Here is a 22,430-nt window from a genome sequence, read left to right as displayed (position 1 = left end):
TTGATGTGTTTTCACTCGTTCATTTGGCTCCTTCAGCAGCTCCTTACGTTTCACTCTCTAACTGTTTTCTGTGGAGTTAGTGTAGTGTAGGGTTCCTCTCGTGTTCCCCTCGGGTTCCTCACGGGTTCCTCTCAGGTTCCCCTCGGGTTCCTCACGGGTTCCTCTCAGGTTCCCCTCAGGTTCCTCTCAGGTTCCCCTCGGGTTCCTCACGGGTTCCTCTCAGGTTCCCCTCGGGTTCCTCTCAGGTTCCTCTCAGGTTCCCCTCGGGTTCCTCACGGGTTCCTCTCAGGTTCCTCACGGGTTCCCCTCGGGTTCCTCTCAGGTTCCTCTCAGGTTCCTCACGGGTTCCTCTCAGGTTCCTCACGGGTTCCTCTCGGGTTCCTCTCAGGTTCCTCACAGGTTCCTCTCAAGTTCCCCTCAGGTTCCTCCCAGGTTCTGCAGTAACATGTGCTGTGTTCCCTCCTCAGACCCTCAGTTTGTGGTTTACCAGCTGAAGGTGAAGATCCACACGTCGAACCCGGCTCAGACCCGGAGGGAGGACAAGTTTATGCTGTTCGACTTCCCCCAGCCGCTTCCCGTCTGCGGAGACATCAAGGTGGAGTTCTTCCACAAGCAGAACAAGATGATGAAGAAGGTGAGGAGGAGGAGGAGGAGCAGGCGGGACCTAATCTGATTAATGTACCATCGTGGGCCTGTGGTTCCTCCACCGTCTGGAGGAGTACGGAAACGTCTGGAGCGTGGTTTGGATAAAGTCCAGGCCTGAATAAGAAAAAGATGGACAGATGGAAACGTTTCCAGACGATTGCTCACATTTACAGTTTTCTAAAAAGCCTAATCCAGAAATTGCAATAACAATTTAATCCTAAATGCAGTGCATTTTGATTTCACATTTCCACTTGTATTTTGGTTCTAGTGGGCGGGGCTCAAACAGCTGTCAGGATTACGGTGACATCACATCATTACAAATATATTTTAAAAAACGTGGGGTGCCTCTGGAGCGTAAAGCGTTTTCTGTTTGCTCACATAATTTGTCGAAGCGTTGCTGCTCGTATCGCGATTTCTCTCGTTTTTCGTTGAGCTTTTTCAGCCCGTAAAGGAAAATTCTGCTTAATCAGCAGAATTTATAATCAAAGTCGTTGAACCCCAGATGTTTGTGGAATCGGTGCTCATGTAAAAGTGTCTGTCGCCGCTGCCGACCAATCACAGCGTCTGATGTCTCCGAACGAGGCGCCGCGGGAAAATCCTGATTTCTCAGCTCTTCTTCCTCTCCGTCCAGGACAAGATGTTCCACTTCTGGGTCAACACGTTCTTCATCCCCGGGCCCGAGGAGAACCCCGACAAGCTGGAGAACGGCAGCGCCGGGACGCCGCGAGAACCCGCCGACAGGAGCTTCCAGAACACGGGCATGATGGGAGGAGGGGGCGGGGAAAACGACAGAGACTTCCTGGTTCTGTCGCTAACCAAGAACGACCTGGACAAGGCCAACAAGGACAAGGCCAACAGATACTTCTCACCAAACTTCAAGGTAATCCAGTCTAATCTAATCTAATCTAATCTAATCTAATCTAATCTAATCTAATGTAGGCCGAGAGATGATCATTTAATGAAATAAAGTTTTGTGAGGCCGACCAGCGAACGTCATCCCTCTTTTTAGGAAATGTTTGGCAAGTTAGAAGCTGAGTGGTGGTTTAATTACTGAAATTGTAATTTTTTAGAAAATGTATTTAAACGTCATGTATTTTATTTTGTATTCACAGTGTGCATGCAGGAGGATGATAGATGAATAGACAAATTTAAGGCACTAAAGCTGAAATCCACTGAAGGACAGAGCAGTCTAAAGATCCATGTCGTCTCTTTTCAAATGACAAAACGCGGTCGGATGCTTGGAGCGGGTCTTCAGGCTGCACGGGGCATGAAGGCTAATAAAGGTTTCAACGAGCTTTAGCGCCGGTCCGCTGACAGATCTCTGAAATCCTCACATCCCCTGAAGGCAGCAGAGGGTGCAGACTCGCTGTGAGCGCGCTAATCGTTGTGTTTTCTGATTCAGGTCAAACTCTTCTTCACCAAGACGGTCGAGGAAGGCGCCAACTCGGAGGCGAGCAGCACGTCGGCCTCGCTGACGCCCGACGTCAGCGACAACGAGCCGGATCACTACCGTTACTCTGACACGACGGACTCGGACCCCGAAAACGAACCTTTTGACGAGGACCAGCACACTCAGATCACAAAAGTCTGACACACACGCACACACACACACACACACACACACACAATATATATATATATGTATATATATACATATATGTATATATACGTATGTATATATATGTGTATATATCATGTATTCAAACACACGGACCCCAGAGAAAGACGAGCTCGTGCTAACGGGGAATAACTGATGGACCAGAAATGATGCTTGGGACTCATGGACCAATGAGCTCGGAGATTGCTCCATAAGCCCCTCCCCCTCCCCTCGGTGGACAATCAGATTCAGGTTTTGGGGAGGCGGCAGGCGGACGGATGGACATGAAGACAGATGAATGGACAGACAGGAGATTTTAAAATAAAAGAGTAAAACTTGAATATAAACAAACTGAAAGACAAGTAGACTTCTTTAGCGACCGCACCCCCAGGACGTTTGTCGGATAAATTCCTCCACAGACCCGGTTTCCCCTTCCTCCCGTCTTTCTTTCTTCTTTCTTTCCTTCCTTCTGCCTGCCCAGTTTTAGGAAACTATATGCTGACCAATCTTTTTTTTGTTGTTTTTCGTCTTTTTTCCGTTGTTTTTTCCCGTCTGTCCGTCTGCAGTGTTGAGCTGTATTGACGTTAGCCGGCCGCGTCGACTCGTCTCTCTCTGAGTTCGCTTGGACGTTATTTAGCCTGGGAGTCCACTTCAAATCTGAAGAAATGTTTGAGGGTTTTTGAAGACCTGGACTGATGTTTTCTCCATATATTTAAATTAAAAAAAAAAGAAAAAATCAGTTGCCTAACTGACCAGTCAGAGGATGTTTTAGGTCTCCAAGAACGGAGAACGGTATGATAAAGCCAAAACAGCTACAGACAAGCAGAACAAAAAGAACCAACATGGCAACCGGCTGCTGACAGGAAGTGGATCCATGATGGAGAGTTTCTATTGGATGCTGTCGGCTGGTGTTAATGCTACAGTTCCTTTAGCATTAGCAAGGCTAGTGAGAATAGCGTTGCGAGCAAGCTAACTTCTCTTCATCAGACACACACCAGAGGATTCCACTTTTTTAGCGAGCACGCGGTTTTCTGTCCGTCCGACTCGGCGTGAATAGATTTGGTGCAAAAAAAAAAAAACATCCCGGTGAGTAATTTCTACTTCCATGTTGTTTATTCACGTTGAACTTGAACCAGTTCAGCTGCTGGCGTGCGTCAGCCTCCCACTCCGGTCTTCAAAAACCCTCCGCACAAGAGAGAACAGGCCTGACCGCATCAAAGTGGACCAGCACAGGATGGGACCAGTTTGAACCGGTCTGGTCTGGATCAGGTCATGCAAAGCGAGTGCAGAGAGGTAAAAGTCAGCCAGTTTGAATCAACCACCTGAATGTGACGATGGAGAGTTTGATTTTTCACAATCTACTGCAGTTTTGTCAATCATCTACTGTGGAAACTACACACACACACACACACACACACACACAATCCATACCAACTGTGAACAGCTCACTGCTTTTCTGTCTGTCTTGTCTTTCCAACTCATTTCTGTTTTGCACATAATGATTCTATTCAGTCCGATCCTACAGTTAAACTGTTTTTGTCTTTGTATTTTCATGTTATCAATCATTAAGCTATACGACAGACAAGCTACACACAGTATATCCATTCCCTCAGCCAGATCTGTTTAAGCTATCCGTGTGCAGAGTCTCTGAGATGACCTAAAGCAGAGAAATACTCTCCAGTGTCTTTAGGACGCTTGGTTCATTGTGCCTGTGGTGCCAGGCGGGTGGGGTTTGCAAGGACAATTCAATGAATCCCATTTGCTCCTCTTTGTCAGGCAAGTTCAGTCCTTCCAGGAATGTCTGTGTGGCTTGTATTTGGATCCATGGTAGTTGCAGTCGTGTTGGAACAGGGTTTTAAAGATGCAGTTTGTAAGTTTTTAGCAGATCGCTGCACTCAGCTTGAGCTCGTTGTCTTCTGGATCGTTGCTCTATCTACTAAACAGCTGAGCAAGTTTTAGCGAGTTTTGTGTTATGAGATATTACTGAGCTTCAGCGTCCTCATTTTTGGTGTCTGATTTAGCAAATGTCGAGAGAATTCATTTGTTCTCCTCGATTCGTCCTTAAAAGGTTACAAACTGCACCTTTAACACCAAGGATGACAGTTTGGCATCACATCAGGTTAGTTACTGTAGTGTATACTTCACAGAAGTGAATGAACCTATGCTCCTGTGTCGTGTGGACTGAAGTTTGAGTCCCAGTTGAGGCCTGAGCTCCATCCAAATATCTGGTGCTGCCATGGGCCGGCTCTGAAGGGCCTCCACCACCGGGCCAAACAGGCCTGAGGCCAGGCAAAACCTTTAGGTTGTACCATCACAATGAAAGCACAGTCACTTGTTCCAGAGTCAGATCACTTTATTCCACAGCTTTCTTGAATGCCACATCACATTCTCAAAAGTCTGCAATTGAACTGAGTTCGGGACACCAAATGGCTCTTGGTTAAACAATCCGCAGCCCTTTGTCACTGTACTCAGCATGGTACAAAACACAACATGTTTAACGGAAAGGGATGAATCAGGATTTGGCCCAGCTTGGCGTTGCGGGCCCTGTACTGGACTTGAGGTGAATTCAGAGCCTCATGCTGGATGTCCCAAACTCACTGTGATTCACCAAGATCTCCAAGCTTTTCAAGAAAAGATTTTCAGAGATTCTCAAAGATTTGCAAAATTTGTCACCAGGATTTGCTAAGATAAATGAAAATTCTTGAAGATTTGCTGTGATTCACAAAATCTGACCAAACACAGCTTCGGAATCTTACTTGGTTTGTGAATCTTAGCACAGCGCCGATGTTCTAGCTAGCAGCTATAGCAACCTCTCTCTCAAGTCCAAAGACGACAGGTTGTTTTATTTTTAATGCCAACATGGTGTTGTCAGGCCTTACGACACTGCGCCAGGATTCGATGGAACAAAACAACACACTCTAGGCAGCTTCGCTCTCATTTCAAGATCTGATTCATTTCATTCAGTCTGGAAAGTTCAGATGGTTTTTTTTTGTTTGTTTTTTTTTTAAGTTTGACCAGGTTTGTCGTATCCAACCTGTTAGTAGACAAGGACTGTCCATTATCTGCAAATGACCTGCTAATCTTTTACATGCCATGCCATCACCAGGTTTCACAACTCGGCTCTTGTCACTGCTGCGTCCCTTCTTGTCAGTGTGACATTTACAGGATCCATATGGGGTTTTTAGAAGCTTGTCCTGCTGATCACCATGCAAGGCCTGTTTTAGAAAGTTTAGATTGTCTTCACATCAGCCTTGTCTCTGCTAGACCGAGTCATAAACTGCTTGTGAGCATTAGACGTCATTTCCACATGGCGTTTCTGCCGTAGCTTTCACTCAGTGCAGCATCTTTGTAGTCAAAGCTTGCACGAGCTCCGCCTCCTGTACAGTCTGACAGGACTGACATCTATGCATTGGTTATTTATGAAACTTGTCTCCTGACCGTGTATTAACAGAAAAGCCAAATTTCTAGCATGTAGCCTACTAAATAGGATCCAGCTAAGATTACGCACAGCAAATATGTATCAAGCACGGAAGAAAAATGTATGCTCCACTTAATTGCACTTTGCCAACTACTCTTCACACTAAAGTTGACTGCCTCTTAAAGTACTGAAGTAAGTTTTGATTTGGCACCAGTGTTCCAGTTGAGGTGCTGGATCCAAAACCAGCACCACTACCAAAATACTTTCAACAATAATCAGCCATAATTACTGCATATTTTAATATTTTTAAATAATTGCCTGCAAATTTCAATTACATGTGCCAGAGAAGTCCATATCTTCAATGTATCTACTTTGTTGTACAGTTCAAAAGAGGTAATCTAACGTAAAATTCCTCAGTGGGTATAAGCTAAGGTTTGCTGTAATCCCGGCCGACCTCAGCAGTTGTAGGTGGGGCCTTGATTAGTGATCAGCACAGGCTTCAAAAATCACAAACCTCCCCTTTAATTAGGGATGCCAGATGGCAGCCCTCGCCAGCTTAGAAGCGGTGCTACGATCCAGGGCCTATAAAGTAGAGCTTTTGGTTCAGTGTAGGTCTGAATAGGTGAAGTGCTAAGACTCAGCCAGGGCCTGCAAACACCTTCAAGCCGAGTCCACCTTTGGTCTACAGTAGCACTAAGATCCTAGTCCCGGTTTTAAATAGCTACTGTGGCACCTAATAGTCCATCTTAGATCCTGCAAGGTGTGGTGCTATGATCCTAGCTAGGGCCTTCAGATTCCTGTTGTCATGCCTGCTGTCCATCTAAGGCTGCCTTCGGTCCAGTACTAAGATCCTAGCTGTGGCCTTCAAATGTCTCCTGTGGACCTACAGGTAATCTTAGGCTAGCATGGGTACAGTATTACGTCTCAGCCCTGGCCTACAAATGCCTGCTGAGGTCTGAGCTCTAGTCCTGAGATCCTAGCTGGGGTTTGAAATGCCTACTGTGCAGCCTACGTTGTTGTCCCTCGTAGGTCATCTTAGGCGTGGTGCTAAGATCATAGCTAGGGACTTTTAAGGTCCCGTGTCAAACCTGTCGGCCATGTTAGGTCCAGCACTACAGTGCCAGTTGAGGCCTGCTGTGGAGCAGTAGTTCATTTTACGTCTGCCTCACGGCCCGTGGTCAAACCTACAGTCCATCTTAGGTAGTCTTAGGCGTGGTGCTAAGAGCCAGCCAGGCCGATGTGCTCGGTACCAGCAGAAATGTACATCCAGCACCTAAGTAGGTGCAGCTAGCCGCTCAGACTACACTCAACACATTTCCAACACATTTTTAGCGCTGCGTGCACACTGCGAGCATATCAGTCAGTGTTCTGACTGGGTGGGACAAAAGGCTGCGACTGCATCCGTGTAGTGTACAGCTACAAAGTTTTGAACAGGTAAATTATACATTTTTCACTGCTAATTATGTAATTTGTTATTGAAGAAAACAGACAAAATCAGCAGAGTATCCTGCTGCTGAAATGAGTTGACGCTGACTTCTTGATCGCAGTGTGCCCAGCATTCAGCAGCACACATCCTTTATCAGTCCTGTTCGGTGCTGTCAGGCCCCGCCTCACATCCTGTTGCCGACCTGCTCAGACATGACCAGCACGTAGACCCCGATTTACCCAGAATAAAGACTTTGAACAGGCAGAAATAACTTGGAATCAGTTTTTCTTGTCGTGTTTAGACGGTCTTGCAGTCGTGGTGCCCCTGGCCCGTTTCTATTCAAGTGTTTTAATTGAAACACTGGCTGGTGTTTATGTTCAGTATGTAGAAAGCAATCTGGAAATATTAGCATTAATTTTAACCTTACCTGCTACCTTATGCTAGTACTAGTAAACTACAAACGCTGGTCTGTCCTGAGTGGGTTTCGGGGATCTGCGGCAGGCCAGGTGCTGTCCATGTCTCCTACTGTTCGGGTGCTTGATGTTGTCGTTTCTCTTGATGTCTGGTTTGGGACAGCAGGATGTTTCCATGCTGGACTGACCCACGCTAACGTCCACACAGTGTGCAGTCCATATAGCAGCAGATTTATACACATGTATTGTAACTTGCGCATCTTCAACAAAGCCAACGGACGATTCATTGTCCATCCAGACAGGTCAGACCCTTAGAAGTGTCTTTAAACAAGACACAATCCCAACCAGCTCTGGACCTCTGACCTCCTTTAAGATTCGATTGGTGGCAGATGGGTTTCCACTTTGGACCGGACTGGATCGGCCGTGAGTCGACCTCGGCTGCAGCCGAGAGACATTCAGGTTCCTACACAGACCCAGAGAAATGAAAACTCAGGGTTTCTACACTAATGAACATCCTGGAAAAGTCACTGAGTTTGAAAATATGCTTTCCATGTCTGGAGATGTCTGAGAGGGAAGAACAGTTGAAGATAGATATATTTCGTATTTCCTGAAAATCAGAAACCAGCCGATCAGAGTCGGGATGTGGCGGTTGCTATGAGACGCACTTTATTCGTGCGCAGAAATAGTCGTGAACATTTCGTATATAGTTACAGGAAAATCATGGGAAGGGTTTGGAATGTAACTGACAACCGTAGAAACCCTGAAAATGGTCACTACTTCTTAAAACTTTCACTTACAAATATTCTTTGAAGTTCAGTTTTGGTGCTCATGAATTATTTAACAGGAAAGAGAATTTGTTCAAATCTGTGAACCGTGTGGGAACCTGGAGTTTCTCTCGGCTGTTTTATCACCACGCGACAACCCTTACCTAACTGTTGTCCTTAACGGAACAATCACAAGAACCAGGTGGTTTTTTTTCAGTCCCATACACTCAAACAGAAGCTCATGTCTGTGTGTTCCCTCGTTCGCGCTCGCTCTGGCCGAGCCAGCGAAACTGAACCTGCCAACTCTGTTCTGTTGGTTTTACTTCTGTTTACATCTTATCACCAAACCTGCCAAAATGAAGCTCAGTTTTTTGTTTTTATTCTTATTTTGTTCTGTTTGGTTAGATTTTGGCTTTCTGTGCGGAGGTGACCAGGTGAACACGGCCTTGGGCTTCTTCTTCTTTTGCCTTACTTGAAGCAGACAGCGCTTTCTCCCCTCCTCCAGAGCCGTATAGACCCTGCCTCCTGTCAATCAAAAGGTCAGAGGTCGGCCGGCCAGCCAGGCTCTGCTACTGTGGGATTTTAGGGTTGGGACGGCTCGATTTGGATTGAGGTCGCTTATTTGCAGCAACTTTAGTTTAATAATTTGACACCAATATCATTAGAGCTTCAGAATCTTCAAATTTGGCTGTTTTCATGCTGTAAAAGAAAAAAAAAAAAAAAAAAAAAAAAAAACAATTCAGTTTTTACTCTAGAATTTTCTTGGTGAGCATGGAAACGACTCCAAAATGTCTCTAAAAACAGCAAAACTGAAGCTGATCAAACTGTGGTCATCAGAATCAAAGTCACAATGAAACGGCACTGTGTGAGGGGCGGGGCTTAGCAGGGAGAGGCAACCAATGGGAGGTCAGTTAGGAAGAGAGAGGCAGGTTTATTCGATGGGGGAGGGTGAGATCGGGCCGAAGTGAGATTTTAGTTCATGTCGGCTAGTTCCTCCTGACGCTTTCCAGGAAGAAGACGCAACGTTATTTGGATAGAATAATCTTTTTTAAAAAAAAAATCAGTGATGACTTTTGAATTCATCGTTAAACGAGTTTGTTTCATTGTGACTTTGAAGTCTTCCCATTGAAGAGTGGAGTAGTGATAAGTTCTGCAGTCAAACTGTTGGAGATCAATAGATCAGGACGACGTTGGCTCCAGATGTTACGGAGCCCTGGAGACGCCAGGAAAACACTTTTTTTTCTAAATTTTGTGCACATGTGCTAAACGATGCGCACAAAATGCTGTTGAGGTCACAAAATGCTCTCCGCCTTCATCCAGTTTCACTAAATCTGCTTCCGTCTCGGGATCGCTCCCGATATGAAAACCGCTCAGACTCCGCCTCCCTGCCTCCGACAGCAGAGCGAGAGTGGGCGGGGCCATAGTGTATTTATTTATTTGTTTATTATTTTTATTTGTGTTTATATTGTTTATTTTTTTCACTTTTTTAAATTTTGTTTACCAATAATTTTTTTTAAAATTCAGAGTAAGGTTTGGGTTGGTGTTTTTAAAACTAACTTGTAAATTTTGACGCTGCAGTTTTCCAGTTTGCTGCAAACGAATATCAGATGGCTGATAATATCGGCCCTGAAAAATCAATCTAAGCGAGCGCGGCAAACAAAAATCGTGCACACACGTCAGGATTTTGTGACCTCGTGGGCAAGAAAAAAAAAATTCCAGGGTCTCTCCAGCTCTCCTGTAGCACACACACACACACACACACACACACACACACACACACACCTGGATGTCCCTCATGTCCGGCCTCCATGTTGCTGTCCAGGTTCCTGCAGGTTTCAGCTCAGCGGTCCACAGTGTTCCTTCATCATCACGATGATGATGATGATGATGATGATGATATTGTTTTTTCAGGTTTTAGTGATTTTTAGTTTCCGCTCTGAAAACAAAAATAAAACTTAAAACACCACTAATGGCAAAAGGTTGATTTGAATCACGGCCTGGTGTCGCTATGGAAACCGAAATCTTATTGTTTCAACCCCCCCCCCCCCATCCTCTTCTTTTAATCTGCCCTCCTTGTTTTATAATGAAATAAACGCTGTAAAGGTGAATAAACTATTTATAACAGTTGTTGGTCTGCAGTGTGCTTCAATGCCCCGCCCCTTGCATGGCCCCGCCCACTCCCATGTGGCTCCGCCCACAGATTTACACCAAAACTACGAATATCTGCAAATAAAATGATGCTATTTCTGATTATGATTGTGATTAATCTACTAACAGGTAACTGCAAAAACCAAAACACCTGCTCTCATCAGATCTCATGACGACATGCAGAGTCATCTGAATGGTTTTTATTTTGTGTGCATTGCATGCTAACTCTCTCTCTCTCTCTCACACACACACACACACACACAGTATAAGTGGTATTGTGTAGTTTGATGTTTGACTTGGCGGCTCTGTGGGGAAAAAAAATCCTGAATCCACAGAAAAGTTTTGCTGTGACTCTGAGACGAGGCGAGCTGCAGGACAGACCAGGCGTGTGTGTGTGTGTGTGTGTTTCCTATATTTTGACATTGGACTCTGTGTGAGTATCATGAGTGTGTGTGTGTGTGTGTGTTCATGCCATCTGCCAGTGACTTGGCAGAAATGATAATCGCTTCCCCACAATGCACTGCAGTGGCGCTACTGAGCGCGCTCCAACTGAGGGGAGAGCAGGCAAGGAAAAATTAGGTCACTCACACACACACACACACACACACTTGTGGGTACCACACCATAACTAATTCTGTCTTATCTGCTTCTATAAAAAGATGAAAGGGCCGGAGCGGCGGCTCTCTTCTCGTTCACCTTTTTCTGTTTTCAGCCGCAGAAAAAACATCAGACGTTTCCCAACTCCTGCTTCTTCGAGTGTTTTATTTCAGAGGTTTTCAAAGTGAGGTCCGGGGGCCCCCAGGGGGCCCTGGAGGTCTTCCAGGGGGGCTTCAACAATATGAGGAACCGTTTTTCCAAAGTATTTATGTAACTTTTTTCTAATATAGTTTTCTTGCAAGTTTTTTGAATCAATATTTTAAAATTTATTTTACTAATTTTCTGCCATTTTCTTACAAAATGTGCAGGTGATTCCAACACATATAATAATAATATAATAATAAAAATGAATAATAAAAAAAATTACTGGAATGTTAGTTAAAAAAAAATTAGAAATGTTAGAAAAATACAAACAAAATAAACAGCCAGAAAATATTTTCAAAGAAATGACCTGAACATGTGAACACATAAATCAATAAATAAACCTTTGTGTGTGTGTGTGTGTGTGTGTGTGTGTGTATATATATATATATATATATATATATAGACAGAGAGAGAGGAGATAGATTAAGAAGGTAAACTACATTTGTAATGATCCTGAGGGCCCACTTTGAAAACCCCTGAAATAAAACAATAATTCTTATTTTCAGCAGCACGGGCAGTTTCCCCAGTGAAGTCGCTGTGATCCATCAGTTCAGGGTTCAGAGTTTTTTCAGCTTTTCATTTTCAAGACAGCCCATCCGTCACTCGAGAAACAGAAGATTTATTCACGACAAAACACAGACAAGTTTTTCTTTCTCACTGGTTTCTGTTTTCTCTCCAGTCTGACAGAGAGAGAGAGAGGGAGAGAGAGAGAGAGAGAGAGAGAGAGAGAGAGAGAGAGAGAGAGAGACAGACAGACGAGAAGAAAAGAGTCTGGAGAAATCAGCGTTTTCATGTCGCTGGTGTTTCTGTTAAGTTTTGGATGTTTTGGTTCCAGCAGGATCTCCTTCCTCCACCCGGCAGAAGCTCTGTGTTCACAGCAGGAAAGGCTTTTATTGTGGAGGAGCAACAACATAAATAAATAAAGACCAGTTTTTCATGTTCTTCAGGATCGCCGGCCGTCTCTCCAGGTGAGTCTCCACACTCTCCTGCCCCGCCCACTTTCCAGCTGCTGAGGGCCCAGAGAGTCCCAGACAGGGCTGACCCAGCTCTGAGGCGGAGCTAAGGCTGGTGGGCGGGGCTTAGCGGACTGTGGGCGGGGCGACAGTGCAGCACAGTGAGGGCAGCACAGAGTCTAAAGTTTCTGACAGCAACAAACATGGCGGCAGTAAAGGAGGTTGTAATAATGGAGCTGCTACAAAGAGGCAGAGGAGAAGGCACTGTAGATGGCGGCGGTCTGTGAGGTCATTAAACGCATCGCTGCAGGAGGACGGCGGTCTGTGAGGTCATTAAACGCATCGCCGCAGGAGGACGGCGGTCTGTGAGGTCATTAAACGCATCGCCGCAGGAGGACGGCGGTCTGTGAGGTCATTAAACGCATCGCCGCAGGAGGACGGCGGTCTGTGAGGTCATTAAACGCATCGCCGCAGGAGGACGGCGGTCTGTGAGGTCATTAAACGCATCGCCGCAGGAGGACGGCGGTCTGTGAGGTCAGAGGCAGGAACAGCCAAGACGTAATAAAATAAAAAATAAAAAAACCTGTGAACTTACAAACGAAAGAGTAAAAAAAAAAAAAAAAAAAAAAAAATGTATCTATTAATCAGCTCCTCTTTTTTATTTCTTTATTTGTCAATTAAATTTGAATGCTGCTTTTTTTTCCCTTCACTTAAAATAATTGGAATTTGTCCTTTGGAAGCTCTTATGGTTATTTCAAATTTATATTTCTTTAAAGATATTTTTTTAGAATATTTTACAAATTTCTTTAGATTTTTTTCTTGAGATTTTCCAAAAAAAACTTTATAGTTTGTGCCAGTTTTTCATAAGTTATCGTACTCTGACTTCAAAAAAAATAATCTAACCGTCACTAGTGAACTGTTTTCTAATATTATCAGGGTTTTTTCTTTTAAATCTGAAAAAAATTACTTGATTTCCTTAAAGAAATGATCACAAAATGACGAAGTAGTAAAAAAAAAAATCTTCATAAACTTATCACTGTTAAACTTGTAAAGAACAACATAAGTAAATAAATGATTAAATTAAAAAAAAAAAAAAGAAATGTACCTACAAATGATCAGAATATTAGAAAAAAATGAGGGAGAAAGTTACTAGACAATCATCACAAAAATATTAAACTAAATCAATAAAATAATCATTTAATTTTATGTTATTTAATGTAAATGAGCCTTAAAGAGTCGCTGAGGAGCATCATCTTCATCATCGTCTTCATCTTCATCACTAACAGACTCCAGCTGGCCTGACGAGCTGTGATTGGCTGTCAGAGTGATCACATCATCAATTAATCAATAAGTCAATCAACAAACCAGCTACAGTCGATACAAAAGCTTTCATTCATTTATCCTCAGGCTCCGCCCCCTCCGCTCTGCAGGACAGGAAACAGGAAGCGGTCTGACCGAACACTGCGACTTCCCGACTGGCGACCTGACGCCTGAACGCACCGCCGTCAAACTCAATTAAAGTTTTCTGTTAAAACGAAAACAAACTGAATTCACTGGTGATGCGTCTCCATGACGACGAGCACCACGGAAACCAGGAAGGGCTCTGATCGGTCCTGACAGCTCCTGACCTCAGATCAGCATCACAGCAACATGTCGGCCAATCACAGCCGCTGGACATGTGACATCATCACTTCATGCAGGTTGCCACGGGAGCCAAGCTCCGCCTCCCTCCCTTTTTATTTTTAAGCCAAAAAAAAAAAAAGAAAAAAAAGTTGCAGTTTTCTTCCTGTCCAGACAGAGAGGCCCCGCCCCCTCACAGCGAGCCCCTTCAGGCCCCGCCCCCTCACAGCGAGCCCTTCAGGCCCCGCCCCCTCACAGCGAGCCCTTCAGGACGTCCAGCACGCTGAGCGCCGACTCCACGCAGCCGTCGAAGTTGGAGTGGCTGAAGGCGTCGCCGCCGCACACCAGCAGCGGCTCGGCGAGGACGGTCATGTGACCCGGGCAGCCCGGCACCGCCGTCAGCACCTGCAGCCGCAAAACAACAACAAACAAACAAACAAACATGCGCTCACGTCTGAGGGTGTGACTTTTATTCTGAAACGGAGGCAGAGTCCAGGGCTCACCTGCGAGTAGCGCCACTTCTGACACTTGATGCTGATTGGCTGCGGCAGAGCGGGAAGCAGCCGGTAGAGCTCCTGCAAGATGATTGGCTGAACCTCGTCCTTGTCTCTCTCCAGGTGCTGCAGGCCGAACGGCACGCCGGTGTGCACGACGAGGGAGGGGCCACAGCCCGCCGCGTCTGACACACACACACACACACACAGCAGCATATTAAAGCCGGTGGTGTTCAAAGCGCTGGTCCGGGGGCCCCTAGGGGTCCCTGAAGGTCTGACCTTTACGTTTCCTTTTAGTCCTGAAACACTTTTTTTTTTTTTTTTGTCTTTTTTAATGTTTTTGCTCATTTTCAGGTTTTAGTTTTGTCAAAAAAAAAATGCTATTTTTTTTTCTGACATTCCCATGTTTTTTTTTTTATTAATGTTTATTAACATTTTTTAATTTACTTAATTCCAGTGATTTTTTAAAAACTATTTTTTACTTTTACTTTTCAATTTCATTTCTTTTTAAAAATGATGCACAAATGTTAAGTAAAATGGTGCTGATTTTTTCCCTGTTCAAAATATGACTTAGACTCCAGTGATGTTTTTCCAATTTTAATACTCATTTTCCAGGTTTGTTCTTATTGATGTTAAAGTAAAAAACACAATTCATGCTGATTTGCTTTTTCACGAGTGAAATTTTTAACAGTTTAAACGAGAGGGTGTTAGCATGGACACGCTAACAGGCTAACATCAGACAGACAGACGGGCGTGCAGACAGACGGGCGTGTCTCACCCGCGTTGCGTTTGCGGGCGTCGTGGGCAACGTAGCGGATGCAGTCGCTGTCGCTGACGTAGCGTGCCGCCCAGGGAAGCTGCAGCTGCACGTCGGGAGAGAAGAAGAGCGCCAACGCGAAGCGAGACGAGTACTGCACCCCGTCTAACTGCTGCCGCTGAGAGACAGACAGCACTGACAGACAGACAGACAGACAGACAGACAGACAGACAGACTTAGCGTGTTGTCTGGTTCAGGTCAAAATCCCCCTTCTCCTCTGGACGTCCAGTGGCTCAGTTCCTGTGCATTTCCTAGCATTTCCTGTTAGCTTAGCATAAAGACTTGAAGTCTATGGGAGTGGTTAGCCTGGCCCTGTCATCATGTGGACTGGTGTGCGGAGTGGCCAGATGGTGGCGCTGTAACCTCCGAGCACATTTCTCCAGCAGCTCCTCGCTACATTTCCCTTTTTCCCGCCTCCGGGATTTCTGTAGCTTCCTATTGGACGTCGTGTTATCGCTCTGGCTCTGTGCTGCGCTGTGATTGGTCGAGAGCTACACGCCCAAGACCACGAAGAGTCCCGAGCTCAGCAAAACACAAAAACCCAGGCAGAGGGCGGGGTCTCTGCAGACACACACACACACACACACACACACACACACACACACACACACACACTGACACACACACACACACACACACACACACACACACACACACACACACACACACACACACACACACACACACACACACTGCAGATGAAACCTGAGGAGAAACTGAGCTGCTCCTTTAAATCAAACTTCCTCTTTTCCCCAACATCTCTGCTGCAGCCTGACACACACACACACACACACACACACACACACACACACACACACAGAGTCTAATAATAACTGAGATGTAAATCATTCTTCACACTGTGTGTGTGTGTATGTGTGTGTGTGTGTGTGTGTGTGTGTGTGTGTGTCAGCAGGGAGGAAATGGGCGCTGTCCCTGTCAGCCAATAAGATGAGCTGCAGGTGACATCATCTCAGACACACACGCACACAGGCTGACGCCAGCTTAACCACACGCACACACACACACACACACACACACACACACACACACAGACACAGACACACACACAGACTTGCAGAGCCTCTAAGAAATGCCTGTTCACCCTCAGCCAATCAGAGAGAAGGTTAGTGATAAATCCAGCAGAGGTAACGTACATAGAGCTGTGTGTGTGTGTGTGTGTGTGTGTGTGTGTGAAAAATCAAACCACATTAAAAATAAGTAAATGAGTCAAGTATTCAGATTTCTTGACTCAAAGCGATGAGTCGGGTGTTCAGGATGTTTCTCATATTCTAGTGTTTTATTTTTAGATTATATTCTTTTAAATCAGCTTAGCTCTTCCTGAGTGACCTGACGCCAACACACACCTGTTATCAAACTGCTGCTTACAACACTAAATGTTGTTATTATGATCACATTATCATTATTGATGATTAATTAGAGCCGTTACCTGTCTGAACTGATCAGCAGCTCCTTCACAGCCAAACACACACAGACTTTATCCTGCTGCTGCTGCCACCCTGTGGCTGAAACACAGCACTGCAGCTTGCAGACCATGACCTCACACACACAGTCACACACACACACACATACATACAGGGACACACACACACACACACACACACACACACACACACACACACACACACACAGGGACATTCACTGTCAACAGCCTTTCCCTGATCTGAGCCAGAACCAGATCATGCCTCGCCCTAACCCTTAACATAACCTTTACCCTTACCTTAACCTTCACCCTAACCCTTACCTTAACCTTAACCCTTACCTTAACATAACCTTTAACTTAATCCTTACCTTAACCCAGGGTTCCCCAACTCAGTCCTCCAGGACCACCTGTCCTCCAGGTTTTGGTTTCAGCTCTGCTCTTTCACACCTGATCCATTTAAGGGCTTCATGCTGATTGGTTGAAGCAGATCTACCTGAACAGGGTGTACAGGAGGATGTGTGGGCCTTACCTGGGTCAGGTGTGCAAGAGCAGAGCTGAGACCAAAACCTGCAGGACAGGGGGGCCTGGAGGACTGAGTTGGTGAACCCTGCCTTAGCATAACCTAACCTTTACCCTAACCCTTACCTTAACATAACCTTTACCTTAATCCTTACCTTAACATAACCTTTACCCTAACCCTTACCTTAACATAACCTTTACCTTAATCCTTACCTTAACATAACCTTTACCCTAACCCTTACCTTAACATAACCTTTACCTTAACCCTTACCTTAACATAACCTTTACCCTAACCCTTACCTTAACATAACCTTTACCTTAACCCTTACCTTAACATAACCTTTACCCTAACCCTTACCTTAACATAACCTTTACCTTAACATAACCTTTACCCTAACCCTTACCTTAACATAACCTTTACCTTAACATAACCTTTACCCTAACCCTTACCTTAACATAACCTTTACCTTAATCCTTACCTTAACATAACCTTTACCCTAACCCTTACCTTAACATAACCTTTACCTTAATCCTTACCTTAACATAACCTTTACCCTAACCCTTACCTTAACATAACCTTTACCTTAACCCTTACCTTAACATAACCTTTACCCTAACCCTTACCTTAACATAACCTTTACCCTAATCCTTACCTTAACATAACCTTTACCTTAATCCTTACCTTAGCATAACCTTTACCTTAACCCTTACCTTAACATAACCTTTACCCTAACCCTTACCTTAACATAACCTTTACCCTAACCCTTACCTTAACATAACCTTTACCTTAACCTTTACCTTAACCCTTACCTTAACATAACCGTTACCGTAACGTTTACCCTAACCCTTACCTCAACCCTTACCTTAACATAAACTTTACCCTAACCCTTACCTTAAGGGTTAGGGTTTTCATCATCATCATAACCCTAACCCTTACCTTAACATAACCTTTACCTTAACCCTTACCTTAACCTAACCTTAACCCTAAGCCTTACCTTAACCTAACCTTTACCCTTACCTTAACATAACCTTTACCTTAACCCTTACCTTAACATAACCTTTCCTTAACCCTTACCTTAACATAACCTTTACCTTAACCCTTACCTTAACCCTTACTTAACATAACCTTTATCTTAACCCTTACCTTAACCTTACCTTAATATAACCTTTTCCTTAACCCTTACCTTAACCTTAACATTTACCCTAACCCTTACCTTAACACTTACCTTAACATAACCTTTACCTTAACCCTTACCTTAACATAAGTGTTACCATAATGTTTACTCTAACCCTTACCTTAACCTAAACCCTTACCTTAACCTTACCCTATACAACAGAAGCAGCTGTTTCCTTTGTGAGGACCAGCCAACATGACCTCATAATGACAGTGGTTTCTCAGGTTGGTTCATGTAACACATACAAACACACACACACACACACGCGTGCCCACACACACACACACACACAACCCTCCTTGGTTAATAACAATAATGATACTAGTACTATTACTGCTAGTACTACTTCTAACGACAACAACTTGCTGGTGAACCTGCAGTGTCATGATGATGTCACTGCAACCGGCTGCAGCCATTGGTTACATTAGTCATCGCTTACTCTGTTGATTATCCATCAATTCATCTGATTAGAGAAGCTTTTGAGGTTTACTGTGTGTGTGTGTGTGTGTGTGTGTGGGGCTCACGCTCGGTCAGGTCTCCCTGCAGCTGCAGGATCTGCGGGACGGGCATCGTGAGGACGACGGCGTCAAACTCCTCTGACCCGCCCGCCTTCCTGTGGACCTCCCATGATGCACCGCGGCGGTACAGGCCAGTCACATGATGCTCAAAGCACAAATCAGCTTCTGGCAGAGAGGGAGACGGAGAAGAATGGAGCGATTTTTAACATCTGACAAAAAATGTTCAGCACAACCCAACAGTTTTTTGCTAATTTGCTTATCATGTCATATTCCCATGTTTTGGGGAGTAAAAAAAATGTAAATGTGAATTTTCTCAGCTTTCAAAGGATTAATTTTGCTATCGATAAAGTTACTTTATTGTCATAGTACCAAAAGAAGTATGAGGGATTATTGCAGCATGTCACATCTTTAAATAGTTTTTTTTTTTTTTTTTATTCTATGGGAGAACTGAATGGGAAACGTCCCTGTGGAATCTGGCCGCTGAAAAACGTGGGTGTCAACCAATCAACAGGGTTAGCAGACAGATGACTGGACACGGTTTGGTCACCTGACTCAGACAGGAAGTGCTTGACAATAGACGCCGTGCCGCGTGGCGTCACGTAGTCAACGCTGCCTTCCCGCTGCTTCAGGCCCTCGATGGGAGCGAGGAGCGGCTGCAGGAGCCCCGAGGCCTGCAGCTCCGCGTAGAAACTACACACACACACACACACACACACAGAGAGAGAGAGAGAGAGAGAGAGAGAGAGAGAGAGAGAGAGAAACAACATGATCCCATGCGATGCACCTGGTCGATGGATGATGTCATCACGCTGGGGTCGTACCTGTGGTGTGATTGGCTGTAGGCCGGCGTGGCGGTGATGTACTGAGCTCCCAGGTCGGCGGAGTGAGACGAGCCGTCAGGAGAGCGAGACGTGGACATCCTGCCGCCTGACACACACACACACACACACACACACACACACACACACACACACACACACATTATCATTCTATGTGAGAACATGTCGGCCTTGGGAACATGTTTGCTGAGTGCAGCTCCACATGAGGAAGCTCTGGTCTAATCCTTATCATCATCATCATCATCATCCTGATTGTTTTATTCACACTGATTAATTTTCAAAATGTAACTGCTGGAATGAAGAAGTGTATGTGTTGACCAACCAGGACGCTCAAAAAACATTAATAATTCAAACAGCTGTATTTTGAAAATTCAACAGTCATAATAATACTGCTAATAATAATAAGTAATAATAATAATAGTAATAATAATCAGGCTGATATCACGCAAAAATAAATAAATAAATGAATGAATGAATGAATGAATGAATGAAATCTAAAATGAACTGTGTTGGACTTCATTAGACACTGGATAAACTGCTGAACGGATCATCTTAGTGATAAAACGCAAATAAATAGAGAAATAAATTTGGACCACAAAAACATGAAGCTCAAAATAACTAACAAATAAATCTGGAGCTGAACATCTTTGAGGTTTTTTTTTTTTTTTTTTTTTTTTATTCCCAAGAAACTAAACTTCGGTGCCGCTTTAATTCACGTCCTACCCGCTTTCTGCGCTCTTGGAGAACCATAAGAACTTTTAACCTTACGTTTCTTTTTTTTTTTTTTCTTTTTTTTTTTTTTTTTTAACAGATTATGGTGTGTGACATTATTTGCATGCCGATGATATGATACGAGCTTACAGATTCATATAAGGTCTGAAGTCATGGTGTACCAGCCGTCTGTGTTGGCCGACACCCGGCGGGGCTTTAAACTGATAGTTTTTTTAAACGGAGTCTGGTCCGACATTATTTCCATGCCGAAAGCGGCGGAAGACGTCGCTGATCGCCGCAGTCTGCAGAGCTGCCGGGCAGGGGAGCAGGAAAGTGACAGATTTGTGAACGGACTCTGGTCTGTGACCCGCTGGTTAACGCGACCCTCACCTGAGCCCCTCGCTTTGTCCCACACCACGATCTTCACTTTATTCTTCAACTCTCTCCTCAGCAGGCACGCGCACAGGCTTCCGGTCAGACCTGCACCGACTATCAACACGCGGGACATTTTGGCACGCGACAACGAAGTGGATGAAACTAAAAAACAAAAAAACCCGGAATAAAATAAGTTTTAATCTGCACGGGCTGCACTGCCACCTTCACTATTATAAAACAGCTGCGGATGTTGGCCGACAATAAACACTTCCGGGGTTGAGTTGCAAAAGCATTAAATTAACGCTATTATGCATAGTAGATATCCGGTGTTCCTTTTCAGAATAAAAGTCTAATTAGACCTTCAAGAATATGCCCATGTGTTTTCACCTGCAGAGGGCGGTGTAGGGGCTGAAACTAAGCTGAACACAACGACGGCGACATTATTTTAAAGCACAATCAGAGGTCCCTGTATTGCAACACATAAAAAAAAGGGTTTCACTCTTCCACTCATACATCAGGTAAAACCCAGAGAGGTGACTCTCAGCCGTCTGGCTCTGTCCCACAGCCCCCAGCAGCAGGAAGCCCTCAGCCTGCCACCGGATTGTAAGGAGGACTACAGTTATACAAAACGTTTTTATTCAAAAAGCGAGTCAAACACAAACATAAAACAAGAGAAGAAGAAGAAGAATACTTACATTTTTAATCCAATCAAAGGGGATGTCACACAATTCAAATACAGACAGTGTACTGTACATCAACCAGTCAAACTGTTTCATTGCTGTGTGCTGTGTTGCCTGTTTGAACTGACTGTGCTTCTGCAAACATGTCCGAACCGGAGAATAAGAAAACAAAATACTGACAAACAAAACTGAACTTCATGAAAAATGCTGGAACGCTTTCCACAACTCTCTCAGAGCCTGGATCTTCAACCCAACCGGCACAGCCCGAAAACCCTAACCCAAGCAGCAGCTCTGCTCCTGCTGAGACTGTCGCCGGAGTCGCACTGAAACCTGCCAGGCTGGTTCCGACTGCGTGGAGGATTGTTGTCGGGACATGGAGACGGTAAAGCTGCACAGCTGATTGTAGACTAAAGGAGACGCTAGACCATTTGGCCAAAAAGAGAGGGACTTCAATGCAGAGTGGTACAAAAAGAGAGAGTGGTTAATCCTTTGCAAAACCACTAAGTGAGCGTTTTGTGAAGTATGCAGAATTGGTGCTGTCAAAAACCTCGTCCCTTTCTCCAGATGTGGAGATGACAGCTTTGTAAAGTCCGCTGTCTTCAGTGGGCATCATTTAGGCACAGTGCCTCTCTGCCTCTGTGGGTTGGCTTCCCGAGTCGGGAATCTCGGGAATCCCGACAGGCCCTGAACCCCCCACAAGGTCTCGTGATGCTGTTGTCACAGGCGCACAGTGCTTTTGGCTAACAGCGAAGGAGGAGATTTCCCATGAAAAGACTTTCTAACTTGATATTTGAGGGAAAACATATAATATTAACTGGGAAACCAACACCTGACCTCAAGGATCTAATCCAAAGGAAGGGACAAAAACTGTGAGGACTTTTCAAACGGAATAGATAGATAGATAGATTTACTTCAAACAGAAGGTACAAAAAGAAAGAGCGGGTTGTGTGGATGTAGTCAAGCTAGCAGGTTGTTGCTCTCCGAGTCTCCTTTGCTCGGCGGGTCGCGGCAGCGTCTGGCTGAGAGAGGCACAGCCTGCCGAGGCTTTGCTGGACCACCAAACCCCCACAGCCCAC

At 44.8% G+C, this 22,430-nt stretch overlaps 2 protein-coding genes across 5 annotated transcripts in view; one reads left to right on the top strand and one right to left on the bottom strand.

The window, feature by feature from the left end:
• Nucleotides 1–10,390, top strand: part of ptenb (phosphatase and tensin homolog B) — a 34,556-nt gene extending 24,166 nt beyond the window's left edge. For all 3 annotated transcript variants that reach the window (XM_030078004.1, XM_030078003.1, XM_030078005.1), the window contains 3 exons: nt 468–634; nt 1,277–1,525; nt 2,048–10,390. In XM_030078004.1, coding sequence (XP_029933864.1) covers nt 468–634; nt 1,277–1,525; nt 2,048–2,236 — 605 coding nt within the window. In that variant the 3' untranslated portion in view covers nt 2,237–10,390. The remainder of the gene's footprint in view (nt 1–467; nt 635–1,276; nt 1,526–2,047) is intronic.
• Nucleotides 10,391–13,052: 2,662 nt separating this feature from the next.
• rnls (renalase, FAD-dependent amine oxidase) lies at nt 13,053–20,934 on the bottom strand. 2 transcript variants are annotated; one of them, XM_030078012.1, is made up of 7 exons: nt 20,690–20,934; nt 19,571–19,676; nt 19,297–19,439; nt 18,756–18,914; nt 15,058–15,231; nt 14,289–14,464; nt 13,053–14,190 (listed from the first exon to the last, which is right to left on the bottom strand). In XM_030078012.1, exons 1-7 carry the CDS (start codon nt 20,805–20,807, stop codon nt 14,038–14,040), a joined length of 1,029 nt encoding a protein of 342 aa, XP_029933872.1. In that variant the 5' UTR covers nt 20,808–20,934; the 3' UTR covers nt 13,053–14,037. The 2 variants fall into 2 exon arrangements, with proteins under 2 accessions (XP_029933872.1, XP_029933873.1); XM_030078013.1 differs by having other exon boundaries at nt 18,756–18,911.
• Between the last annotated feature and the right edge of the window lie 1,496 nt (nt 20,935–22,430).

This window comes from Myripristis murdjan, chromosome 19 (assembly GCF_902150065.1).
Source record: "Myripristis murdjan chromosome 19, fMyrMur1.1, whole genome shotgun sequence".
Classification (NCBI taxonomy): Eukaryota; Metazoa; Chordata; class Actinopteri; order Holocentriformes; family Holocentridae; genus Myripristis; species Myripristis murdjan.
This window is presented reverse-complemented; position numbering and strand designations above follow the sequence as displayed.

What these genes read in the sequence shown, in the direction of transcription:
- rnls (XM_030078012.1), bottom strand. Translation starts at nt 20,807, where the DNA reads ATGTCCCGCGTGTTGATAGTCGGTGCAGGTCTGACCGGAAGCCTGTGC. An exon ending in TACAGCCAATCACACCACAG is followed by an intron (nt 19,440 to 19,570) that starts GTACGACCCCAG and finishes GTGTGTGTGTAG; the next exon opens with TTTCTACGCGGAGCTGCAGG. An exon ending in GCAGGGAGACCTGACCGAGC is followed by an intron (nt 15,232 to 18,755) that starts GTGAGCCCCACA and finishes TCTGTCTGTCAG; the next exon opens with TGCTGTCTGTCTCTCAGCGG.